The following is a 25967-nucleotide window of genomic DNA, read 5'->3' as shown; positions in this document are numbered from 1 at the left end:
TAAACAGAAACTCTATCAGGGGTGGAGAGGAAAGTGTTGAAAACAGCTGATCCGGAAAACTAAACATGCAAAGAGGAGTCTGCTTTCACTACATCTATTTATTTATGACGGTGCTGCCCTTTTCTGTTTTTACTGTGAATGTTCTGGAATCTCTGTGTGTTGCTGCCAATCTTGGCCAGGATTCTCTTGCAAAAGAGATTTTGTATCTCAGAGGTGGGGACTCGAGTCACATGACTTGGACTCGAGTCAGACTCGAGTCGTTAAAATCACGACTTGAGACTTGACTTGAAAAAATGCTCAAAGACTCGGACTTGACTTTGACTTTCATGTCATTGACTTGGGACTTGACTCGACTTGAAGCTGTTTACTTGAAAAGACTTGATATTTTTTACTCAAAGTCTTAAAATTTAAAACACATTATTTATAAAGTGGCGTCATTAATTAATTTCACTCATTCCGTATCAATATGCGCAGACCGTCACTATGGTTTTCCTCTCTCCTTATGTATGTATGTGTACGTAGCTGCAGCACAACCAATCAAATTAACAGGATTTGGACGTTTAAAAAAACGCGGCAAAGCTACAGAGCTCAGGGAACGAAATACGAAATAACCGCTCGAATATGCTTCCGCGAGTAATTTCTTTTGGCTACGTAGGTTATGAACTTTCGACTAAAAAACGAACTGCAACTTGTAAAACATGCAAGAAGAGAATATCGGATGGAGATGCCACGACGTCCAACTTTGTCCGGCATTTGAAGCTTCACAAAGATCGGTAGGTGGCACTTTTCTTTTGCTGTAAGATAGTTGACTTTAGCTAACTTCATTTATACTTATTTCATTTTTTGAAAACTATGATTGTTGTAGTGTTGATGTTTATTTATGAATAGAAGGAGTAAACTGAAGTCAAATGTAATTCATGAAAGGCTGTAATTTATTTTCTGACATCTGTTTACTTCTGACAGATTTGAAGAATACCAGATGAATAAGAGGATCACAAATGAACCTCAACAGCCTTCCATATCACAATTTCTGGACACTCGTGCTGGGCAGTACAGTATGAATCATCCACAGCAGAAAGCCATTACAAATGCCTTACTACGTGACTTAATTATTGGTAGCAATCTGTCTATTGTGGAAAACAAGAGTTTTCGACACTTTCTGACAGTAGTCGACAGCAAATACAGCCCAATATGTCGCAGAACAATGACATCAAAAATAGAAGATCTTGCTGCTGAGAAACATTTGATGTTAAAAACCCAGCTGAGCCAGACTGATCATGTTTCAGTGACAGTGGACATTTGGTCAGACCGAAAGATGAGGGGTTTCCTTGGCATCACAAAAAGGAATTGAGAGGCTCGAGGTAAAATCAAAACTGTTGGCCTTTGAGCGCTTCAAAGGCTCGCACACAGGTGAAAGAATCTGTGAAAAGTTTGAAGCTGTATGCGATGAATACAACATCAAAGATAAGCTAGATTACATTATAAGTGACAATGCTGCCAATATGCGAAAAGCATTTACTGTATGCTTTCCCACTGACCAAGGTGAGGAACCTGATGATAATCATCGTCTTGACGACCCAGAGCTCTGGCATGACTTACCCTTGGAAGATCAGGAAACAGTCGGTGCTTCTTTGGGAAAGAAACATCGCCTGCAATGTTTTGCTCACACACTTCAGCTGGTGGTGAGAGATGGCCTGACAGAGACCAAAGTGGCATCTCCTGCCCTTTCAAAGCTATCTAAGCTCAGCTCACTACTGCACACAAGCACAACATTGAAAGATGTGTTTGAAGCTGAATTTGGTGAACGGAAAAGCATCCCTGCTTCTGTAATCACAAGATGGAATTCAATAGTGAGACAAGTGAAGGCGGTTCTTCAATGTGAACATCTAAAACTCTGTGCTATTCTTGAAAAGGCCGGGCACAAGAAGTTGTTATTCACAATACGAGAGTGGAACTTGTTGAAGGAGATGGTGGACATCTTGAAACCGTTTGAAGAAGCAACTGATTTGACACAAGGTGAGAAAATAGTGACGATCAGTGCTGTTGTTCCATCCGTGCTGTCCCTCAATCACCACCTTGAGAAACTGAAGCCGCAAGTCCGTTTCCTGAATGGTCTGGTCAGCAGTCTCCAGGCATCTTTGAACAAAAGATTTCTTGGAATTTTTATCAGTGTACAAATGGCGAGAGCAGAAGAAGGGATCACTGCACCCTTTTCAGATCCAGTGTACCTCAAAGCAGCTGCTTTGGATCCAGCGTTTTCTCTGTTGTGGGTGGAACACCATGTGTTGGGCAGTCAGGACATGAAGACAGAAGTGACACAAAAAGTTAAAGGTAAAGACTGTATTTGGTGTTCTTTTTCTGTATTATTTATTTATTGTCTAAAATTCTAATACAGGCTCTTTTGCCGCTGTTACTTGGATGTTTTCTCAGATCTGATCCTGGAAAATGCTGCAGATCCTGCAAAGTTGGAGCAACACGTGACTCCTGGTGATAAAGATCAGAAGGACTGTGAAGATGGAGGACTGTTTGCTTCTTATTGTAAGAGGCAGAAGAAGGATGTCCAGACAAGTCCAGCACTACAGCTAAGTCATTACCTCCATATTGCTGATGGACAGAACGCCCTCTTGTTCTGGGCAATGAACATGCACACTCTTCCTTCACTGTTTAATGTGGCCACCAGAGTTTTGGCAGTGCCTGCTTGCAGTGCTCCAGTGGAGCGCGTCTTCAGCTATGGTGGCATCATTTTACGTCCTCATCGTGCACAAATGACAGACAGACTTTTTTCCAGTTTGGTCTTTTGCAAATGCAATGCAGAATAGTTAACTGAAATACAGTATCCTCAATTGCAAATTTCTGTTAATTGTTCAGTTGATATATTTGTTTTGTTTCTTATGTCACTCAAAACATGGACACATAAAAATACATGTTCACTCAGTGACCAGGTCAGAGAAAAGAGGAAAAAACTGCTGTTATGGTTCTTTGCATTGTGCTGTGGAAATGTCAGCATTTTCATCTTTTTTTATTGAATATCAAGTTTAACAGAACTGGGCAATAAAGTGGTCCAATTTAAAAATGTTTTTTATACTTTGTGTTCAGCTACACATGTTCTATCATTTGAGATAAATACATATTTTTTTGTTTACTCAATAATTATCATTAAATGTCATTTCAAAATACATTTTGGGTTTTTTCTCAATAGTAGTTACTCTAAAACCATAATCTTTATGGTGTATCGACTAGTTATGTATATTTTAGATTTAACAAGGTTCGAGGAAGAAGAGAGCGAAAGAAAATACTTTGAATAGTCATCAACATGATAATGTGTGACAATTCAAGCTACATAGAGCAGTAAGGAGAAGATGATGAGGACTGGACTGGAATATCCATTCAAGACTTGGCATTCCAATGCAACCAGTGAAGCTCTGGTGAACTCCATGCCCAGGAGAGTTAAGGCAGTTTTAGTAAATAATGGTGGCCATACAAAATATTGACACTTAAGGAACTTTCACTAAGGGGTGTACTTACTTTTGTTACCAGTGGTGTAGACATTAATGGCTGTATATCGAGTTATTTTGAGGGAAGAATAAATTTACACTGTTATATAAGCTGCACAAAGATTATTTTTTATTGTGTCAAAGTGTCATTTTGTCAGTGTTGTCCTATGAAAAGATAAACTTAAATATCTGCAGAAATGTGAGGGATGTACACACTTTTGTGATACATTGTGTATATATATATATATATATATATATATATATATATATATATATATATATATATATATATATATTGTGTGTGCGTGCGTGTGTGTGTAAATATATATAGAGAGAGAACGGGAGAGAGAGACAATCAACTAACAGAAAACATATATATCTATAAACCTATCCATCATAGATAGATAAATAGGTAGGATCTCTTGATAATGTGCAAATCCAGCTTTTGTGGAAGAGTATTAAGAAGAAAGACATTCTTGCAATAAATCAGGAAGATGTTCTGTTTGAGAATTACCACACACCCTTTTTGGGACTGCAAACTTGGAAAAATGTGCTCTGGTCAGAAAAGTACATGCTAAATGTCACATGTAGTGGAAACATGAGTACAGTCCTTTGGGGAGCATGGTGTTGATTCTTCACCAACAACAGTAAAGCTGACCAGAGTCAATGGGAAGATGAATCAAGCTAAACACAGGCCAACAGCCTGGAGCATACAGCCAGAGCTGCAAGGGAATGATTTAGATCAAATGATTTCTGCCCAGTCTAAATAAGCTTGTGCTACTTTTCAGTGAAGAACAAACATAAATTTCGTTTTTAATGACTGGAGCAAAAGGTTGTTTTTTGATTTTGATTGTTTTAAGAAATGCAAAGACAGTGTGTGTGTTGGTGAGTACTGATCTATCACACAGCATCCCAGTAAATTCCATCAAGTGTGTTTGAAACCTATATGGATGGGAATACTTGTGAGATAACAAACTTGCCTCATCCTTTCTCTCCAGATCGCCCTCATTACAGCTGCAGTGGGATTCCTAGAAGGTTAGCACTCAGCGCCTCCATGTGGTGAGTGGAAAGAAGAACGCTGATTCACTACTATGCTTATGGTGCCATCTAGAGGCTTTGGGTCAGCATCACACTTTCCTTTACAAACAAGGTAATCCAGGATAGAAAAAGTGGAGTTTAGTCACTCTCCAGATGAATATAAAATTCTATATCCACAGCATTCAAACTGCATCAGTCCTCATCTCTTGAGTACCCATGTTGGTTTGCAGCTTAGTATACAGTTGCTTGTGTTATAACAGCAGAAAAGTGAGTTGAAGGTGCTGATTTTTTTGCTCGGTTGTGAAAGAAACTTAGTTACGATGCAGTTGTGTTTCCTCTGAGCCACATTAAGCTCTTCCATAGGCAGGCCTGACTAGAGAGCTCACTGAGAATCAAAACATCTGTGGATTGGAAAGGGACACAGCTGTTATCAGCTGCACTGTTCAAAATAAACAAGTTTAGCGGAGGACATGTAGAAATAAAAGCCACCAAAGTGCTAACAGTTAGGGGTGTCCTGACCCGATGTTTCACAGTTGGGAACAAATACTTTAGAAAGTAAAATAAAAGTGGTCCTTGTCAGGTTTTATGTGCTTCAACAGATGGTTCAAATGCTTTGGGGCTATGTTTTTCTATATTTAATAAGATCTTAAAATCTTAATAAGACTGCAGAACAAAACAGAAAGAAGTGTTTCTTTTTTCATGCGAAGAAAGAAAAAACTTTTTTCTTGGCATGAGTTTGAAAAGCAAGTTTCCGATTGGAATTCTTTCTGGTCTTCTCAGATTTTATCCTTTTAAGGGCATTCAGTATAAACATGTGTGTCCTCAGAGGTGTGTGTGTGTGCGTTTTATTATGTAAGAAAGAAAACAGGGGTTAGACATAAAGTGTGCCGTCTCGTCAGAAATTTTCCAGACTCCAGAAAATTATTAAACCACACTGCAGAATATTTGTATGAGGGTGTGTGTGAGCGGGTGTGGGTGTGTGTGTGTTTGTGTTTGTGTGTGTTTGTATGTGGAGGGAAACTGCTGAAAGTAGATTGCATAACTTATCAAACACAGAAAACATGTGGCTTTCATGAAGCCTACGCTGCAGACCGATGCTGGTGTGTGTGTGCATGTGTGTGTGAAGCAATTGTACTAATGACATGGCTTATTTGGTTGTGAGGTATTGAACAATATAGACTTTGCCAAAGGGAATCAGTCATGTTGCTGCAGCCACTTTAATATTAATATTCACCAACAAAAGGTGGATTTCATTTTTGCAGAGCATTCTGAATGCAAGGACAACAAACCTTCATCCAGGTCATTGAGCCGTTGGCGTTTTGCAAATGCAAACTTGACTGTGTCACATAATTTTGTCATCTATTGAGCATTCATCAGTGGCATGCCAGCATCAATAATTAATTCTCCATTGGACAACTACTCCTGAGATGTAACTGTTTACATCTTTGAGGCACAAAAATCAAAATGTTTCATTTGCAGCATGGAGCGTCATTGTGGTGGACATTCATTCTGGCCACTGGCAAAGTTGCTCTGGGAGGATGCTTAGCTTACAATACAACAATCCAATGTAGAATTTATCTTTTATTCCAGAACAGTCCTTTTGGCATCATGTGAGGCAATAACTTTCCTCTGGTCTTCTGAGGTCCAGTCCTGGAACTTCCTGCAGTCTCCACTGTGGTGCAGCAAAATGAGTCTAGTTTTGGCTCTGAATTCATTTGGCCAAATGCTGGTTTGAAATCATAATTTCAAATCATAAAAACTGAAGCAAGAAAGTTGTAAAAACACAAATTTCTGTTAGCTGGGCCGAAAACAGAATAGTTGTCTGATATCAAAATTAGATTGTGATTTTTCTGAGACTTCAAGAAAATGCGCGCCTTGCAGCGGGAGGAAAGCAGGTGGCTCAGATGGTGCAGGTGAGCTAACAATGAGTTTTGTATTAAACTACTATAAAACGTGTAATACATTGCCAATGTACATGCACTAATGTTAGTCAGGGTGTTGCAAATAACTTAAAAGTGTCAGAATTCATTCATAATATATTCCAATGTGTTTTCAGATGTTGGTGAACTGCCGCCGCAGACCATCAGTGTGGTTCTTCCTGCAGCCTCTGAGTTGTAAGATGTCTCATCAGTGTCCGTCTTCCTGACTGCCAGTCGGTGTTTACCTTCAGGATGTCCAGAGACCTTCACCTTTCTGGAGCAGGAATCAGATGAGCTCAATGTGCTGATGAAACATTTCTAATTTTTAAAAAATGTGGCTGATGTTCTTACAAAGTTGAAGTGCATTAACAATCTGTTATTTTTAACTTCTCAATATGTTTAGTTATGATTCATCTGATGTTCAAGTTATACTTAGAACAAATAAAGCTGTATTCCTTCTAATCTGACTGGTTCTACTTTTATCTGACTGGTTCTACTTTTCATCAAACCTTCATGTTTTCACATTTTGGTCACCCAGAATCGATCGGGGGCTTAAAAGTTTAAACTCAATCGTATTTATCACTAATTATGGTTACAGGTTTTGGACACATTTTCTCTCTTTCTTACACTGAAGATTCTCCAGGAAGACAGCTAAACAGTGAGTGGATAGAATGATGTTGTACAAAGTAGAAACTAACAAACATGATTTGTATTTTGGGTTCTTGTTAATAGCAACTCTTATAATAATGTCAAAATGTTTGGTGTGCTGAATAATGTATTGACTTTTGGTAATCTACAATGTTAAGTGTCAATGACATATTTACATAATATAATGTTATTTTCACTCTGTCTAAAGCTCCTCACATTTTGGGAGGATTGTATTAGGACCTTAATGCCAAACAAACTACAGTATGTACAATAATGTGTGGAGAGAGTATAAAAAAGAGACTTTGTTCATTGAGAGCACAACAGCATTTATTTTTCTTTTGTTTGCCTCAGCTCTTCATGGAGCTCTGCCATCTCAGTGCTGGTAGTTGCTTCCTCCTGAAGGAGATCCAGTTGTTGTTCTGATGGTTTTCCTCATCGTTCACCATCATGTCAGCCATGTTCCTCTTCTTCTGTTCCCTGGGAAAAGTAATCAGATGTTAGAGCTTATAGTAGACAAATAACACAGAGTTACTATTGTGGAAGTTACATATACAGAAGGAATTATTTAAAACAGACATGTTACTTTATACATATGCAAATAGGCGTGTCAAAATAACAAATTTTGCTGAACGATTAATTGTCTCAAAAATTATTGCGATAAACGATAATATTGTTTGAAGACCTTTTTACACTGATTTAATAGAAATGACGTAATAATGCAGGCGATTTCCTGCCAAAGATAGATACACTTTATTTTCAAAAGAACACTTAACACTGGAACTGATAAACAAAATAACAAAACAACCAAAAACAAAATAAAATGGATTCTCAGTCTCCATTAACAAAAAATGTACTTGAATAAAAACTAAACATAAAGCCAAAGTGGAAATAAATACTGCATTCAACCAAAAGAGTGCAGATTATGAAGTCTGTATATTATGTTGCTCTTCAGTAATAATTAGATTTAAATAGAGAAGATGGGCACATCGACTACCTGATGCAATAGTTCACGCTACACGATTTTTTTTTTTTTGCCCCGATTTTCCCCTTACAACAATCTTAGAACGTTGGCCGTTCTCTAAGATTGTCGCTTACGATTTCATAACCGATCATCCTGTAGTGTGTGGTTTGTTACGGTAGATCGTCGTTGCCGCTCCGATCTAAATCAGGGTTTTCCCGGACTGGGAGCTTAACGCAACCTGTTGAATGTGACAGGTAGCCAATCAGAAAGGCGGATTCTCCTCCGTGCTTTCTGAGGGGAAATTACGTCGGGGAATCCCAAACAGCTGACACGGAGCAACCCGAAGTCCAGCGGACATTGGAGATGATATGTGGAAACAACATTAATGTTTATTCAACATGCAAAGAATATAGAAATGACAAGGGGAGGAGTTGGAGAGAAATTGCTACCGCAGTTGATAAACCCGGTAACTTTTCAGCTGTTCTTCGTTAACGTGACGTAAATAGGTTATAATAATTTTCATTCAGTCAGGACTTTACGCTGACACTAGCCACATGCATTGCAGGTAGATTGTAGTAAAGCATTGATTAATGCCTGGTTTTAAAATTAGTTCACTGGACTTGTAGCCATTATTTTGTGCCCATTGTTGGAAACCACACGGCAGGACCGAACCCGATCGAACCGTTATACCTAGGATTTCTGTCGACTAATGTTTGGTCTCAGGTTTTGAAAATGGGATTGTGTCGTGTGCGCTGGGCTTTACACTAAGGATATGAGGAAGGGAGATGTCAGTGGAGAGCATCGGAGTTGAGCCTTTTTTCATTCAGTGTCATCAACAAAAAGAGAAAAGGGCCGGAAGAGACGATAATGCCGATAATTAAAATGACATCGACAGTTTTAATTAATATATTTGCCATATATTTGCCTATAGGCCTATGCAAAAAAAAATTAACATCCAGACATACAGAATTATTAATTCCCAGAATAGTTGTGTAAATTAAAGACAAAACATGATTACTTGTAAGTTTTAGATCTATGCAGACATACAGCCATGGATAAAATACCACTATCATTTCTTCAGGTTTATTGTTTATTTTTATGTCCTCTACAATTAATAGTTCATAACCATTTAATTAGAGAACTGATATCTAGCCATTTTACAATAATAGAATATCATACAACATGTTTTATTATCTTACAATGGGGGAAACTAAGGAGCAACAACAGCAAAATGAAAAACAATCGAAGCATGTAGGTTCACGAAAAGATCAAATATAAACAAATGAAGGCAACATGCTGTACAATATTGACAGTTATTTATAACTGAGGAATGTGCAACTGAGTATCTTCAGAAAATGCGCATGTTGTGTTTGAGCAATAAAAACAGCAGACTTTGTGTTTCAAATGTCTTCCGTGACTGTAAGTAGGCAACCTTAACTATAGTAAAAAGCAGACAGATATATCTACAAACTGCTCACCTGGCTGGAGATCAGCAGCGGCGTTAGCTGCATCTGAGTCGGTGTTCACCGTCGGGCTCCAAAGCGGCTAACGAGGCTTTCCATTCTCTCCACTACGTTGACAAAAACGACTCATTCCTCACTGCTCCATCGAGCTGCTGCTGAATATTGAAATCCGAAGAAAAGAAAAGCCGGCATCTTTTAGTTCACGGCTTGTTTGTATTTTCCATCACTTCCGTGTTGCAGCTAGTTTGAAACGTCGCGCCTTTTCCTTCTCTCTTGGCTGCTCCGTCTGTCCACGCTCAAGGCCAATCAGTGAACAGGAGCGAAGCTTACATCACCCACCAAACCAGGGCCGGCCTGGCAGGCCCAGCCTGCTTTGGAGCCAGCCCCCTAAAGAGCAGGGCCAACCCCCAAAAAAAGCCGGTGGAAAAGCTTGTAAAGCAACCCCTCATTATCAGGTGCTTGGAGATCAGTATTCACACATGCTTTTGTTGATGTTTCAATTCAAAACCCCAAATCTGCAAACTGTACCAAATTAAGAAAAAACTGATGGATGACATCAGCTTTTTCATGTACACAAAGAAGTAAAAAATCAGAATGCAGACATCATATTTGACCCTAAAGAGACTGGACACATTTCTGAAACACCTCATACAGTAAAACCCTGCCTGAAAGTCAGATCTATTAAAACTTTGTAAAACATTCACATGTGCTCCACGAGCCAGGACGATAACACATGCAAACAAAAGCTCAAGATTTAACACTTCATGCTTTGGTAACTTTATTATACAGACACTTGAAAATGTTTACACATCCACTAATTGTAGAGCAGAAAAACACAAGAAATGGAATCCAAAGAAATGGCCAACATGTCAGGAGTCAGCGGACCTGTAGAGTCTCTATAGCTGTTTAGTTTCTCATAAACAGTTAGAATATTACAGAATCCCCTTGAGGATTACAAGCAAACTGTACTTTACTGATCTCTTGTAAAGTACAGTGGTAAATAATGAACGTCTAACTACGGTGTGTCTGAGTGTTCCCAGGATTAGAGCAAAAACGAGATTTATGATGTTGTGAATCTGAACCCCCCCCCTCAAAAAACTATTTACTATTTTTATGTGGAACATTATAAATTTAATTTGGGAAGCAACTGCTCCCGTCATTGGCTTTAATAAAGATATTAAGAATGAAAGATATTGAATGTCTCTAAACCTAGTGCCTTACACCAAATGCAGACATGTGCAGAATGGGGTGGGGGGGTTGCCGGAGGGAAATAGTGGGAAAAACCCTTCTCGCCTTCAAACACAGAAATGTTTCGGCTGAAGAGAAAACTTCTGACTTTAACTTAATCAGGCTGCCCAGTGCTGGACTAGATGCAGCCTGAGTCGGCCCCACCGCTGTGGGTCAGAACCAGATAACCTAATATAAAGAAACGGTACCGCAACGCCCCTCAAATCCTCGGTACCACCTGCTCACTGTTCGCGTTCTGCTGCACCTTAACATAACGCGACAACCAGGCAGTTCACACCGATGCTGACATATTGGATAAAATCCACCCTGAACAAACAAAACAGCCTCTGTTCTTCCTACTAAGAAAATCAACATCACTGTTTAAATATTGATTTAGTGAATCTGTGAGAAGGGGGCCAGGGTAATTTCCTGAGCTTAAAATCAGTCACTGATTATTGGCTTTTATTTACTGAGATGTATTTGTGAACAAACCCAAACACAAAGATTACACCATATTGTAGCCATGGTAACGTAACAATCAAACTATCAAGAAGATTCTTTGCCCTTTTACAAAGAAAACCTCCTAATTAAATCCTAAATGTACAATTTATTTTTAAATGTATCTCTGCTGAAAGAATTAAATAAACTTGAATAGCATTGTCATACTCAATAAACAAACAGTAAAGGTTTAGATATATGGTTTGTGTTACAATGCAAGCATGTATAGGACCCTAGACCCTCAGTAGACCTTTAAGATATTTTAGGCTGACCTATGAAGACACTGTTACAGTAATCGACTAAGCTTAAATGCATGGACATTTCTCAAGATTCTGCTGAATGGTAAAATCTAAAGACAATAATTTTTTTCTCAACCTCACAAATCTAGATCTCGCAGAGGTGATATCAAAAAATTATGTACAGTTACAGACCTTCTGCATGGCCCTGACCAAGTGAGTGACAGTCTGCAATGTGTACATTATGCTATACAGCGAGTACAAGTTTCACTGGTCATGTATTGGTAATTCATTGTTTATTAATGCATTATAGGAAATCAGAATTAGGTGATACATTCTTTAATTTAATTTTAATATCATTTTAAATAAACCTTCATAAAATATGGTTGTCAAATAAATTCACATGCATCCTGTAAGCTTTCATCTGGTAACAGGATAAAACTGACCCTTCCCCTTCATATCTGCCTTACAAAGCCCAGATATTTTTATAAAATGGGGTTTTGTTGAGAGGTTACGATGAGTCAACATCTCACTTGAAGCAGAGAATCCTCCTAAGGTCTTTGTTTTGTGCAAATCCAAATGAGGTGTTCTTTGAGGCTAAGGCTAACAGCTAGACCATGTTAGGTCTAAACCAAAGCAGATTTCTACGATCCTAAAACTGTGACAATGTTGTGGCAGTTTATGCAATGTCATTTTAAAAACGTTTTAACCATTGTCAGACGTGCATTAGACCACTAATAACCTCAGAGTTTATTGTTTAGTACAAAAAAGAAAACAATTCATAATGACTTTACCATGCAAAACATGGACTGCAAAATGGATGCTACAACAATGTAGTGTAAATGTTTTACACTAGAATTGGTTTAGGACAGTAGAAATTAGCTTTCTTCTTGGTCCTATTCTGCTGTTAGCTTATTAGTTAAAAGGAATCTAGATTTAGACAAAATAAAGACACAAAAAGAGAAATCCACAACTGTCAGGCACTGGTTGCTTAGAACCTTTTATTTATTTATTTATTTTTTTGGCTTTTTAACTTAAAAGAAGTTAGTGAATTTTTTATGTATTTATTTATTGTCAAGCTAACAAAGAAGATAAATCTAAACTAAATCGTCAGAAAGAGTTTATATATTAGCATTGTCACATCTTATATTATGGATTGAAGTCAAGACTAGCTTAGTTTATATACTGCACCAAATAAACAAGTTCATGAATACACCGAATAATAATTAGAAAGAAAAAAATTAATTAAAGGCAAAATGAAGACAACTTAATGAGTGCAAAACACTAGAATGATATTAGATCTGTAACATCTATCACTAGCTCATTATGCTTTGAAGGAAGAAAACGAGCTGCTGACTCACTGAAGTTCCACCTGTCTCTAACAGACACACATGGACTGATAACGTGTTTTGCAACAAACATAATTATATTATTTGGAGAAAAAAGTTTCTGTACTTTGTCACTCAAATGCCATCAAATGCTAAGGCAATCATTTCAAAGTGCAAAACCTTCAACTGTATTATTAAGGTGGCAGCATGATCCTTAAAGGAATAGATTGGATTTTCTGAAGTTAGGTTCCATGAAGTTTTTTTCTGAAACATCTTCCATCACTTGTAGTGGAAAGACAACATATCGTAGTCAGTTTGTAAAAAAAAGAGAGAAAGACCTAACAACTAAAGATAGACTGCTGATTGCAGCTATTTAAAGTGACTGAAAAATTGAAGATCTTTCTGTCCATGGCATGCAGCTATAAAGTAGCAGATATGCACCATGCACATCTTTAACAAGTGGCCATTCAGTTTTTCAGTTAAACAACGTTACAGCAGTCTTGGAAATATTTAGCAACGCAGAGCCTAGCTAAGTACTGCTTTCTCAATGCTATGCTGGGAATCTTTTATTCCTTTTTCTTGTTCTTTTTGCTGTATATACTGTGGACATTAACACCAGAGGTTTCACAGCTTTTCCCATCGGAATCTAACAGACCATGAACTGTACATTCAGCTTTCTTTTAAAAAAAGAAGAAAAGATTGCAGTTAGACATGTTGTAAAGACTGTTGATGTGGACTAATACAGCTAGCATGACTCAACAGATGGAAATGTTGTGTAGTATCACAGGTATCTTTTCACCTGACAAAACAATGGCAAACTTATCAATGGGTGATTATAGTACTGTGAATCTACTACTACAGCGTTGTGTTTCAGTTCATAACCAGTTGTGTTCAATAAGTAACCCAGAGTCCTGTCGTCTAGATGTAGGCCTTCCACCATGCTAAGGGTGGCTTTACTTTTCTACAAACTCATGGCAATATGACATATTTGTACAGCTGATATGGGAATATTGACTGATAACTTGCCAGTGTTTCTTCCACTAGTTGGACTCTCACTGGGCAGGTGAAGTTAACCCAAATGCCTAATGTTGCGTCACACTAGTGGCATGGCAAACATGACGCATTAGTATGTCTCAAACTTGTTCCAACTACTGATGTTTTTCTGTCCTCCAATCACTGGACTGTGACAAGAGGCACCAGTAGCTCCACCCTAACCATACCATTGTGCTATAGACGGAGGGGGCCCAGGAACGGTGGGATAGTGGTCTGTATGGGACGCTGTACCGAACCGTAATCTTCCCACTGGAGACGAAACGCAAGTGAACTTCCTTCAACATATCTGTACACAACGTTTCACCATAACTCAAACACACATGTCTCAACATTTAATAACTGTCGAATTATGACTAATTGGGGCTAAATAATCAAAAGAAAAGACCAGCCTGTGACCACCAAGGACACAGACTTTCACAAATTCATATGAAATACCTTGAACAGATGGCAGCAAAGAACTCACATGTTTCATGTGGTGTATTTCTGCTCAGAGAGTTTTATAAGAGTCAGCAGTATAATTACTTATCACCATTACATGTTGACACACCGTATATCACAAACTCTTTCAGAATGGTTTTGTGGTTTTAATTGAAGTTATATCAATATTGATCCTACACCTATGTAATGTTTTAGTTGATGCCCAGTTTCGTTTCATAAAAGGCCTTTTTAAACAGCTGAGACATAAGCTTGTAAAACCAGTACAAAAAAACCTTTCCTGGACAGCTCTAAACTTATCCCATACAGCGTGTACCTTTCCTGCACATTGATGCTTGCCAGGTAAATCCCGCAGGAAAGCTCAGATTCAGGGAAATAAAGCTCACATTTTGTCAGGATAACATGTGGAGCCCTGGGATGGAGAAACCGTCACATTGTGCAGGACAAGGATCAAGCATCTGAAGACAGTTTAGTTAAAGTTGGCAAATTATGCAGGCAACAGAAGGCCAGATTTGGAGATGGGGCGAGGTTTTACCACATGTTCGCATTGGAACAAAAGATACGCCAGTCTCTGGGATCAAACACAAACCGGGTATGGTTTACAATCAACAGCAGATTGAAATTCAGCATGCCTGTAACACTGTTAAATAACTTCAGTAACTAATGTAACTATGTTACCTTAGGATGTCACCAAAATGGTCTAAGGAGTTTAAAATGAGCACAGAAGAAGGTAAACACACTCAGAAACAACAACTGTCACAGTCATGACCTGATATTACTGGAACAGGAACATTCCCCAAGCTTTTCACCAGCAGGTCAGTTAGGCTCAAGGAAAGAAAAATAATCGAGCTGCATTTGGGTTCTCTTCTCATGCCAGCATCTTTTCTGGCTTCTTAGAGAGAGTCTGCAGGAGGCTTCTCTGGAAATCTTCCTCTGGTAATTCAGGAACCAGGAAGTCCAACAGAAGATCAAATATACAGTAGACCAGGTGTCTGCAGAAACAAAACACAACTCATCACCATCCTATTTTAAGGAACTGTGTTTCCACTACAAATGTGCTAAGATTTGTGTCAATATTCTGCTAATGTCGAAAAAACACAATTTCACAATTGCAGTGGCTCCATTAAATAAAAAAAATTAAATAAAAATCACATAAATAAGCTTGTTCATGAGATCAGTCAGTAAAAAGCAGAGCAGATGTAAACAGTAACATGAGAATTCAGCCATGGCGCTAGCACTCATCATCAGTCAGCCATTAGCGACCTGTCAGTGTTTTAATCAGGCGTTAGAGCAACAAGCCCCTTAGAGGGAGTGGCTACATGTGCAGCGTTGTGGGAAAAATGGAGTTGATTTTACAGAAGAGCTATGAATTTAACATGTTGGAATGACAAACAACTTCCTGTCATCTTCATTGATGTTACTTGGCCAACAGTAACATCAGGTTCAAAAAAGTGTTTTCATTGCAGTTTAGAGAAATACATCTGTTTTGATTCGACCAAAAAACCACCTCATCCAAACCATAGACTTTTTATCAAAAAATGTTTTTCGAATTTCCATGTTTACATTAAACAAATTCATTTTCGTCATTTAAGAAAGCAGAAACAGGGTTTAAATTTAGTGTAGATTTTATCCACAAAGGGTCAGATACAGTATGTGAATCCCCCTGAGACTTTATGTTCTGTAAAAATTCAACCTAACTGCTGTTTTAACCAAAGGACATGAACTGGACCAGGCTGCTGACTGTAGATGGTGTTTAAAGGATGGTCAAGACTAGAGGAACAAGACTACTCGACGCTATGAGCACAAACTGTCCAGTATGACGACAGGGTTTAGGTTGCCAGGACCTAGGTTGCCCCCCTTCCATTCCTCTGTGGTTTTAGATTTTACAACAAAAACCTAAGTCTGATGCCATAACTATAAAAGCTGAATGTTAATGCCGAGTTGTACTGGCACATCTAGTTCTACATGAACCATTTAAAAGGTTCCTGTCATGTGTCCAGGTGGGATTTGAGAGGAAAGCAGAGGACACCAGAACAACCTGATGAAGCTCTGTTGCTTGGAATTTATCTCTGGCAGAATATCCTTCATCATTTATATGTTAGCACAGGCATAGCATATAAATTCCATTTGTATTAGCTGAAGCTGTGCTTTTAAATAGAAGGATAAAATAAATAAAAAGGACTTGATAGGAACAGATAATTAAGAGTCCATGTTAACTGAACATCAAGATTGAGTTTAATAGTGTGTTTACTAATGAACAGTTTGTATAAGGATGTATAAGGATATGAGGATCCAAACATGCTGATACATTAGAAAAGTTCAGTAAAAAATAAGTACAAAAAAATAGAGAGCGTTTACTAAGAGCATATTTGCTCCTTCTACATATTAACAGCAGATACTTCTTTCCATCTTGTTGCTGTTTGTCTTTGGAGGGGCCCTTTGAAGGACATTGGTCATGTGGCAGTGAAAGTGATGCAGCAAAGGATTGTGGGGAGTTTGACTGAAGCACAGAAGCAATGGTGAAGTAAGTGGAGTGGTCATTTTTTCCCAAGGTGTCAAAAAAGTGGTACTATATATCCATATTACATGTAATATTGGTTATCAGCTATAACAGCAGTATTAATATCAGACATCAATACTGGCTCAAGTTTTCATATTGGTACATCCCTACAAGACAAGTTTGTCAGGTTTTTATTGGATTAATAAAAAAATTTAATTATGTTTTAGTCAGGTTCTGGGTTGTTTTGGGTTTTGGATTTATTGAGTCTAGTTTTTTTATTATTATTATTATTATTATTATGTATTTCTTAGTCTTTTTCTTTGATTACATCAGCCTTATTTCTGGTTTACCTTAGTTCAGTTGTTCTTAGTGATTCTAGTTTATTTCTTATTCATGTCTATTTATTCTTTGTTACTCTTCGATTCATTTTCTTAGTCCTCTTGATTAGCTACAACCTGTTAGCTAATCAGCTCAGGTCTTTTGTTCCAGCATTCACCCTCTCAGTGTTTAACACTTCTCCTGCTCTCTCTTCTTGTTGGGTCCTCTTGTTTAATCCTGTTATTTCCTGGAGGCATGGAGTGGAAGACCTACAACCTATTACATATAACCACAATTCCAATGAAGTTGAGACTTGTAAGACATGAATAGAAACAGAATACCATGATTTACAAATCCTTTTCAACCTACACTGCTTGGCCAAAAAAAAAGTCGCCACCAAAAAATGGTCACACTCTCTAATATTTTGTTGGACCGCCTTTAGCTTTGATTACAGCCCGCATTCGCTGTGGCATTGTTTCAATAAGCTTCTGCAGTGTCACAAGATTTATTTCCATCCAGTGTTGCATTAATTTTTCACCAAGATCTTGTATTGATGATGGGAGAGTCTGACCACTGTGGAAAGCCTTCTCCAGCACATCCCAAAGATTCTCAATGGGGTTAAGGTCTGGACTCTGTGGTGGCCAATCCATGTGTGAAAAAGATGTCTCATGCTCCCTGAACCACTCTTTCACAATGTGAGCCCGATGAATCCTGGCATTGTCATCTTGTAATATGCCCGTTCCATTTGGGAAGACAAAATCCATTGATGGAATAACCTGGTCATTCAGTATATTCAGGTAGTCAGCTGACCTCATTCTTTGGGCACACAATGTTGCTGAACCTAGACCTGACCAACTGCAGAAACCCCAGATCATAGCACTGCCCCCACAGGCTTGTACAGTTGGCACTAGGCATGATGGGTGCATCACTTCACCTGCCTCTCTTCTTACCCTGATGCGCCCATCACTCTGGAACAGGGTAAATCTGGACTCATCGGACCACATGACCCTCTTCCATTCCTCCAGAGTCCAATCTTTATGCTCCCTAGCAACTGAAGCCTTTTTTTCTGGTTAGCCTTACTGATTAGAGGTTTTCTTACGGCTACACAGCTGTTCAATCCCAACCCCTTGAGTTCCCTTCGCATTGTGCATGTGGAAATGCTTTTGCGTTCACAATTAAACATACTCCTGAGTTCTGCTGTTGTTTTTCTTCGATTTGATTTGACCAAACGTTTAAGTAATCGCCGATCACAATCATTCAGGATTTTTTTCCGACCACATTTCTTCCTGGAAGACGATGGTTCCCCACCATCCTTCCAGTTTTTAATGATGCGTTGGACAGTTCTTAACCCAATTCTAGTAGTTTCTGCAATCTCCTTAGATGTTTTCTCTGCTTGATGCATGCCAATGATTTGACCCTTCTTAAGCAGACTAACGTCTTTTCCACGACCACAGGATGTGTCTTTTGCCATGGTTGTTTAAGAAATGAGGAGTTACTCATTGCATCAGCTGGGGTTAAATAACTTGTTGCCAGCTGAAAGATAATCGCCTATGCAGTACTTATCCAATAGGAGGCTTGTACCTATTTGCTTAGTTAAATCCAGGTGGTGACTTTTTTTTTTGGCCAGGCAGTGTATTTTCTCTTTTAAAAAGTTTTATCACCTGGATCAGGGACTACAGGCAGAAATGAGTACTTGGAGCTGTAGCCTGATACAGTGAATCTCTCTTCTTGTCTACTATGTCCTGTCCCTGTTTTTAATCAAATAACATGTTAGTCACATCCATTCATCCATCTTGTCCTTAGTAGGGTTGTGAGGGCTGCTGGTGCCTATCTCCAGTGGTCAACAGGTGAGAGATGAGGTCATCCTGTACAGGTCACCAGTCCATCACAGAGCAATGTAAATTATGTATTCAATTGAATTCATTACAAAGACAAGTTTTCAAATGAATACACTTTTTTTTGTATTTGCATTGTATTCAGTTTTTCTTTGTTTTACACAGTATCCCAACTTCATTAGAATTAGGGTTGTAAAATCCCAATAAGATACATTGAAATTTGTGGCTGTATTCTGTTTGAGGTTATAAGCAAGTGCTAATTCTTGACTGTCCAATTAATGAGGCAATCTCTTTCCACTGGACATGATTACATCACTATCACTCCTCTCATCTCATCTTCTTAATCTGTCCAAACATTCTTTAGAAGAGTTCTGCAATTAAAAATAATATAGGTTAAAATACTTATAAATTGGGTTTTTTGGTCTTCATGGAACTGTTTCTCACCTGAACTGTGAAAAAAAACAAACATCTATACTGATGAACAAAAATCTGATCATTTCAGCTTCTACTCAAAAACGAGAAGATTGTTATAATTATTTTTTTTACAGAATTAACATTGTAGTCCTTCTGATAGCATAAAATAATATGTAAAAGCTAAAGAGTAAATGAAAACCCCAAACCATCATAGCGTAGGGTGTGTTGTGTATGTTTGCCTGTTAATGTAAGGGTCTTGAAAAGAATCCAGCGCAGTCTGCCAGCTCAGCCTGTACTTATCAGAACCCAGCATATCTGAGACCAGATCTAAAGACACAAAGACAAGAAGATGAAGCTAGCAGTTTGTGATGACCAGGCATGAGGTGGTTTTTCACATCAAGACATACAAATTATTAAACATTTCAAAAACTGACAGCATTTTCTGGTCCAACTGTTGAATGTCCTCTAAATGAGATTCCAGACAAAGTGGTAGAGTTAGTGGAGTTTTTTCTGGCTATATGTACCATAAACTAACAAAGCATTGTCTCTTCATCCATCAGACTTGTTGCTGCACACTGCTGGTCAGTTAAAAGAAGGCTACTTACAAGACAGTGAAAATAATCCCCTGTTTGAATTACAGAGTGGCACAATGACTGGCCCTCTGTTGGATTGTAGGCTAGTTCACAATTTCTTTTTTTAGAGTTCCTATAGAAAGGCCAATATGTGATGGCATTTTGGATGATCTCAGGTTCTGTATACCTGGCAGAAGTTTCATCAGACCATCTAAGGCTTGCTGCTTGCTGCTGTCTTTCTGCTGCTGGCTGCGATGAGGTGGCGGGGCGGCTGGCAGCGCGCCTCCTGGCCACACTGCCTCCTGGATTACCTGCAGGTACACCACCCAGTACTTGGTGCACGTCAGGTTGGCTACACTCACATCAAGCCATCTGAAACACACAGAAACAACACAACAATGCTTTGTAGTTAACACAGAGCACTGACTGGTTCAGCCATTGGCTCGACCCAACGGTGGGCTGAGGAAAAATTCCACTCCCAGTGGAACAATTTCAGGCAATCCCATTATACACAGAGCTGTCTGTCATATTAGAGTAGAATGACTCTGAAACCTGTTGAGCCAACCTGGATTTAGAAGTTCAATATTATGCCTGCCTGGACTCAGTGTTCCAGTGAGCTGGTAGTTTTACACGTAAGCTGATGTCACGCTTTGCTGCATTCCCACGGAGATTGGAAGCTATGAAGAGGAGCAGTCCTGGCACAGCCTTGTGCAGGAAGTGGTCTCAGACTGAGCCCATTTCCCAAAAGTCTTAAACACAGCAGCTGAATTTAACATCTTATGATGAGTAAAGTAATAGGTCATTAGTTGCTGGAAGTTTTTGGCCTCTTCTGTTTTGACCTGGCCTTCTTCCTGCTGGAATTTACCATGTGAACAGTAGAAACAGCCAACAGGCTATCCAGACTTCAAAGAAGTTATGAAAAGAAAATATCTCTGAACAACTCAAACAAGTCCTCACAGAACTAGATTCTAGATTTCTAATATACTGTTTAGCAAAATAATTCATACTCTTTGACCTTCTCCACATTTTATGATTAAACAACAACTGACATGTTTCATTCAGATTTTAATAGGAGTGTTACAGTAAACAAAATGTCATGGTTCAATACTTTTTCAGTTTTCAGTTGTCTTCAACAAAGAGAAAAATAAAAAGCAGTCTTTATAAAACTGGCTGGAGAGTTGGTTTCCTCATTTAGCATATGCTCAGTGGAATATTTTGAATAACTAATTGTACTAATTGTACAGTTTGATAACTAGGATCAATGGGATTGTATGTGTGATTGAAGTGAAATGATTTTTTTTGTAAAGTGCCTTGAAATGGTATTTGTTGTAAATTGGTGCTATAGATATAAACTTAATTGAATTAAAACTGAATCATTTGACGGTCCCATAATGAGATGGTAGACATGCAGATTTCTGTGGAAGCTGTATGAATAAGTTTTATGGATGTAATATTTCTGAATGGTTCACACAGATCGTTATCCATCAACATTTTGTTTGTACTGACCAGCTGCTTTGACAGGGCCATTCCCTATCCACAGCTCAAAATAACTCACATGAAGTAAAGTTAGTACATAGAATCCTCCAGGGGATGGTGAACATACAACCTCTGCAACCCAACCCGTAAAGATTTACAAAGGGAGCATGGAATCACTGTCCAACTGTAAATGAATCCTCATAATGTCACAGAGCTTTAGCTTGTTGTTTCTGCTTGTCCAAGGCTGCAGCTCTTGATGTTCACACACTTTACATCCATAACTCTAAGTGATAAAGTGTGTGTGTTTCTCTGAGAATTAAGAAGTTGTGGGGGAATGTTAAACGCCACTGTCCACATGCCTGGCTTCAACCAGCTGTGATTGGAGTAGTTCTTTGTTTCTAAGGTTGATGCAAACCTTCACCACTGATACAGTGGACCCCCACCTATTTGTGATTCCGTATTTGCAGATTCAAATATTTGGAGATTTTTCTGTGTAACTTCTAATTATCTGTAGAAATGATCTAAAATATTCTAAACGAAATGCCAAAATACAGTGCTGGTACACTTGCAGTTTGCAGGTGTTTGCAAAACAGCAAACATCCCAATAGTCATGATCAATAAGCTCTTATTGTTTTTAGGTTAAAGGCACATAATAACTGACAGCTACAGCAATCCAAGATACTCAATGTAATCTGAACTCTTGCTTTTAATGCAGTCCCTTTATTGCTTTCATAAATATAATTACTTCATAAATTCTTTAAATCTTGCTCCACTTTTTCCTCATCTCAATTAACATTCTCTAAAAACTTTCTGTATATTATTTTTTTGGGTTATTCATATAATACATTATAATATTAAGGTTTCAAAACTAAGTGAAAACATTTTTATCACAGATAAGTGCACCCCCTTGGCATTAACTGAGGAACTTATAACATCAGATGTGATAAGAAAACCCCCCATATTTTTAAATGGTTTATATGCATTTTATTGGAGGTCTTTAACTAAGGGTGCATTCAGACCGGATAGTCTGGTAGACTCGGTTCAATTGGGGACTAAAATTGCAACATTTGTTACATTTTCAGAACTCTAGTTCGCATTCACACTGCACTGTGACAAACGACCCAAACTAACTGAAAAACCTGTTCCCCCCATCGCCTGTGGTGGCGCTGCACCAAGAACTACTGAAGGAATCAACACAAAACCTCTGAAGAAGACCAGCGCAACTTCCTTCTTCACAAAAAGTAGACAAAAATGGAGCGGTGTCAGATTTTAGTGGTGGCAGGATTTCTTCATTCATGTACATTACTGGTTTGGACAACGCCTGTTAGCTGCTAACGCTAGCCACTCTCCTGCAGGCGCCGTTACTACGCGGTGAGTCTGTCCACAAAACCAGGCTGTTCCAATGTGGGATGACCAGGAATCACAAAATGATCGCAGCGCCTTTATTTCTTATAAACATGGCTTAAATTAAAGCTGAGGACATTGCTGATGTTTGTAAGTTTTCTCCCTTACCAAGATAGAAACATCTTGGTTTCTATCAAGATGCAAGAGAGGACTAAGCAAATTCCTCCATCCTATTTGATTATGTTCAAACAAACGAGGAAGTTAGTTCAGTTTTTGTTATTTATTAAAGGTTTAAAAATTACAGCAGCTGCAGAGCGCCAGGGCAACGGGACAATAAGCTGATAAAAAGTTGTAAAACAACTTTAAGACATTTATATTCTGCTTTTCTTTGCTTAGTGTCGGCATGCAGACCTGTTGATATGACAACTGACATACAATATCTTCATTAACCCGCAGAGCAGAAAGTAATATATTGACCAGAATGTCCTGCACTGTTGCTAACTTCCTGCTTTTGGAACGGTGTCTAGTCAGGTTGCATTCAGACATGTTTTCTACTGTTTTAGAGTTCACTTCAACCCGACCGAAACTGAGGTTTTTAGGCAGATCGGAGTTCGGTTTTTAAGTCCCTTGTGAAATTCAAATTTGCATTCTGACCTCCCAAAAAAATCTGACTTTTTAGACAAATGGATTAGAGTCTGATTCAGGACTCTAGTCCTGGGTTGGTCTGAATGCAGCCTAACACTGACCAACAACTGAAGGACGGAACTACAGGAAGCAAAGGTGGGATGGCACTGCATGATTGTTAACTGTCTAAAGCCAAAACGTATTAGGTTATGAATCATTTTTCTGTTTTACTCCATCCAGGAATTGTACAGGTCTAAGACTAGGAAAAGGGCAAGTAACATTTCTGCAGACCCCACACATCCTGGATACAAATTGTTTACCTTCAGCTCAGCACTACAGATACATTTTAGCTAAAAAAGAATAAAACAATCACCACAGAGACACTCTGTCTTATTACTCCTACAGTTTTAATGTAAAATCCATTTCTGAAAAAACTTAAAGAAGCCTAAATATTAAAGTTTGAACTTTTTACCTGATTTCATGAGCAAATCTGAGTACCGTACATAAAAAATGTCATAGGTGCTCAAAGTAAGGAGACGTAAAGCTTGAGATGACTGAAAAACAATCTCCCTGTTGTCGATTTGTGCACATATAAAATCTGCTTCAGGACCTTGGAGTTTCAGGGAGATACATCAAACAGGACAGTCTTTACTTCAAGCTCAAAAGAGCACAAAAACTCATTTTCTGTCTATTAAGACTCATAAAGACACTCTGCCTGTTATTGTAAATGACCTCAACATGTTTCTGCTGTAGGCCAGTCTCCTGAGTGCAATGCACTCCACTTATGTAAATACATAAACTCCTTGTCTAGGAGATGGACAACTGACAACTAACAATAGAAATGCATAAAACCATCACACAGCTTGCACAGAGGTATGCCAGTGGTCTGAGGTCAGACCCCCAAGTTTTTACATTGTAGTCATATTTATGCTCTAGAAATATTTCCTCATTTTGCACACCAGCTAGTTTTCGGTTTTTATATTCATTTTCAGACCTGCAAAAATAATCTTAGGGTTAGTCATGTATTTCCATTATTACAGTGAACAATGAACCCTTAAGAAGAATTGTAGATGGAACAATTGAACACTGGAAAAGCTGATTTTGATGCACAATCCTACTGGTTTATGGACTGATTTATTCACATTTTGATTATATTAAACATGGGGGAAATGTTGTGAGTTGACGTTGTCCTTATTTCACTTCTGCCTGGTTCACAAGATAATTATGCCGATTTACAGCTGATCTTCTCTTTCCAACAATGTTAAAATTGTCGCGATTTTCGTGATGGCTCTAAAGATAATTTCATGAGCTATTCTTGCAATGTGTGGTGTGTTAACAATTTTAAGATCTAGCCTGCTAGAATTCAAATTGGAGAGAATGCAGCTTGTTTAAGGTGGAGTGTAGCCAATCACAAAGGGAGGTGACAGAAAAACAGAGAAAAATCCAAAATACACAAAACAACTTCCGTGGCTCGGCAAAAAGTCTGACATAAGAGGCATCTGTAAGTTTTGTAATTTCAGCTGATCTTGTCAGCCTGAGAAACTAACAGGATCAAAACTGCATTTGTGTATTTAATCAGATTATCTTTGAAAATTCTTAGAGTAAATCCTCTCCTTGAGCTGCCACCTTATCGTGGTGGAGGGGTTTGAGTGCCCCAATGATCCTAGGAGCTATGCTGTCTGGGGCTTCATGCCCCTGGTAGGGTCACCCAAGGCAGACAGGTCCTAGGTGAGGGACCAGACAAAGCGCAGCCCGAAGACCCCAATGATGAATGAAAACCTTGGACTTGGTGTTCCCTCGCCCGGACGCGGGTCACCGGGGCCCCACTCTGGAGTCAGGCCTGGAGGGGGGGCACGATGGCGAGCGCCTGGTGGCCGGGCTTTTACCCATGGAGCCCGGCCGGGCTCAGCCCGAAGAGGAAACATGGGCCCCCCCTCCCATGGGCCCACCACCCGTGGGAGGGGCCAAAGGGGTCGGGTGCATTGTGTGATGGGTGGCGGCCAAGGGAGGGGACCCTGGCGGTCCGATCCTCGGTTGCAGAAGCTGGCTCTTGGGACGTGGAATGTCACCTCTCTGGTGGGGAAGGAGCCGGAGCTAGTGTGTGAGGTCGAGAGGTTCTGGCTAGAAATAGTCGGTCTCACCTCGACGCATGGCTCTGGTTCTGGAACCAGTCTCCTTGAGAGGGGCTGGACATACTTCCACTCTGGAGTTGCCAAGGGTGAGAGGCATCGGGCAGGAGTGGGCATACTTGTTGCTCCCCATCTCGGCGCCTGTACGTTGGGGTTTACCCCGGTGAGCGAGAGGGTAGCCTCCCTCCGCCTACGGGTGGGGGGACGGGTCCTGACTGTCTTTTGTGCTTACAGGCCGAACGACAGTTCAGATTACCCACCCTTTTTGGAGTCCTTAGAGGGGGTACTGGAGAGTGCTCCTCCTGGGGACTCCCTTGTTCTGCTGGGGGACTTCAACGCTCACGTGGGCAATGACAGTGAGACCTGGAGGGGCGTGGTTGGGAGGAACGGTCCGCCCGATCTGAACTCGAACGGTGTTCTGTTGTTGGACTTCTGTGCTAGTCATGGATTGTCCA

At 39.3% G+C, this 25967-nt stretch overlaps 2 protein-coding genes and 1 long non-coding RNA gene across 4 annotated transcripts in view; 2 read left to right on the top strand and 1 right to left on the bottom strand.

Moving 5' to 3' along the window:
* The first annotated feature begins 938 nt into the window (after positions 1-938).
* Positions 939-2819, top strand: LOC116708019 (zinc finger BED domain-containing protein 4-like). Its single transcript, XM_032545770.1, has 2 exons — positions 939-2331; positions 2431-2819. The coding sequence occupies exons 1-2, from the start codon at positions 1503-1505 to the stop codon at positions 2817-2819; spliced, it is 1218 nt and encodes a 405-aa protein (XP_032401661.1). The 5' UTR covers positions 939-1502.
* A 2950-nt stretch (positions 2820-5769) lies between these two features.
* Positions 5770-6775, top strand: LOC116708194 (uncharacterized). The gene is made up of 2 exons (XR_004336624.1): positions 5770-6445; positions 6589-6775. It is a non-coding gene; the product is annotated as an uncharacterized LOC116708194 (long non-coding RNA).
* A 3501-nt stretch (positions 6776-10276) lies between these two features.
* Positions 10277-25967, bottom strand: part of snx19b (sorting nexin 19b) — a 51868-nt gene continuing 36177 nt past the window's right edge. For both annotated transcript variants that reach the window (XM_032546022.1, XM_032546023.1), the window contains exons 12-14: positions 20127-20311; positions 19607-19694; positions 10277-15292 (exon numbers count right to left, since the gene is read on the bottom strand). In XM_032546022.1, coding sequence (XP_032401913.1) covers positions 15169-15292; positions 19607-19694; positions 20127-20311 — 397 coding nt within the window. In that variant the 3' untranslated portion in view covers positions 10277-15168. The remainder of the gene's footprint in view (positions 15293-19606; positions 19695-20126; positions 20312-25967) is intronic.

The sequence above is a fragment of the Xiphophorus hellerii genome, chromosome 18 (genome assembly GCF_003331165.1).
Source record: "Xiphophorus hellerii strain 12219 chromosome 18, Xiphophorus_hellerii-4.1, whole genome shotgun sequence".
Taxonomy (NCBI): domain Eukaryota; kingdom Metazoa; phylum Chordata; class Actinopteri; order Cyprinodontiformes; family Poeciliidae; genus Xiphophorus; species Xiphophorus hellerii.
Note: the sequence above shows the minus strand (reverse complement) of the source record. Positions and strands in the feature narration are given on the sequence as shown.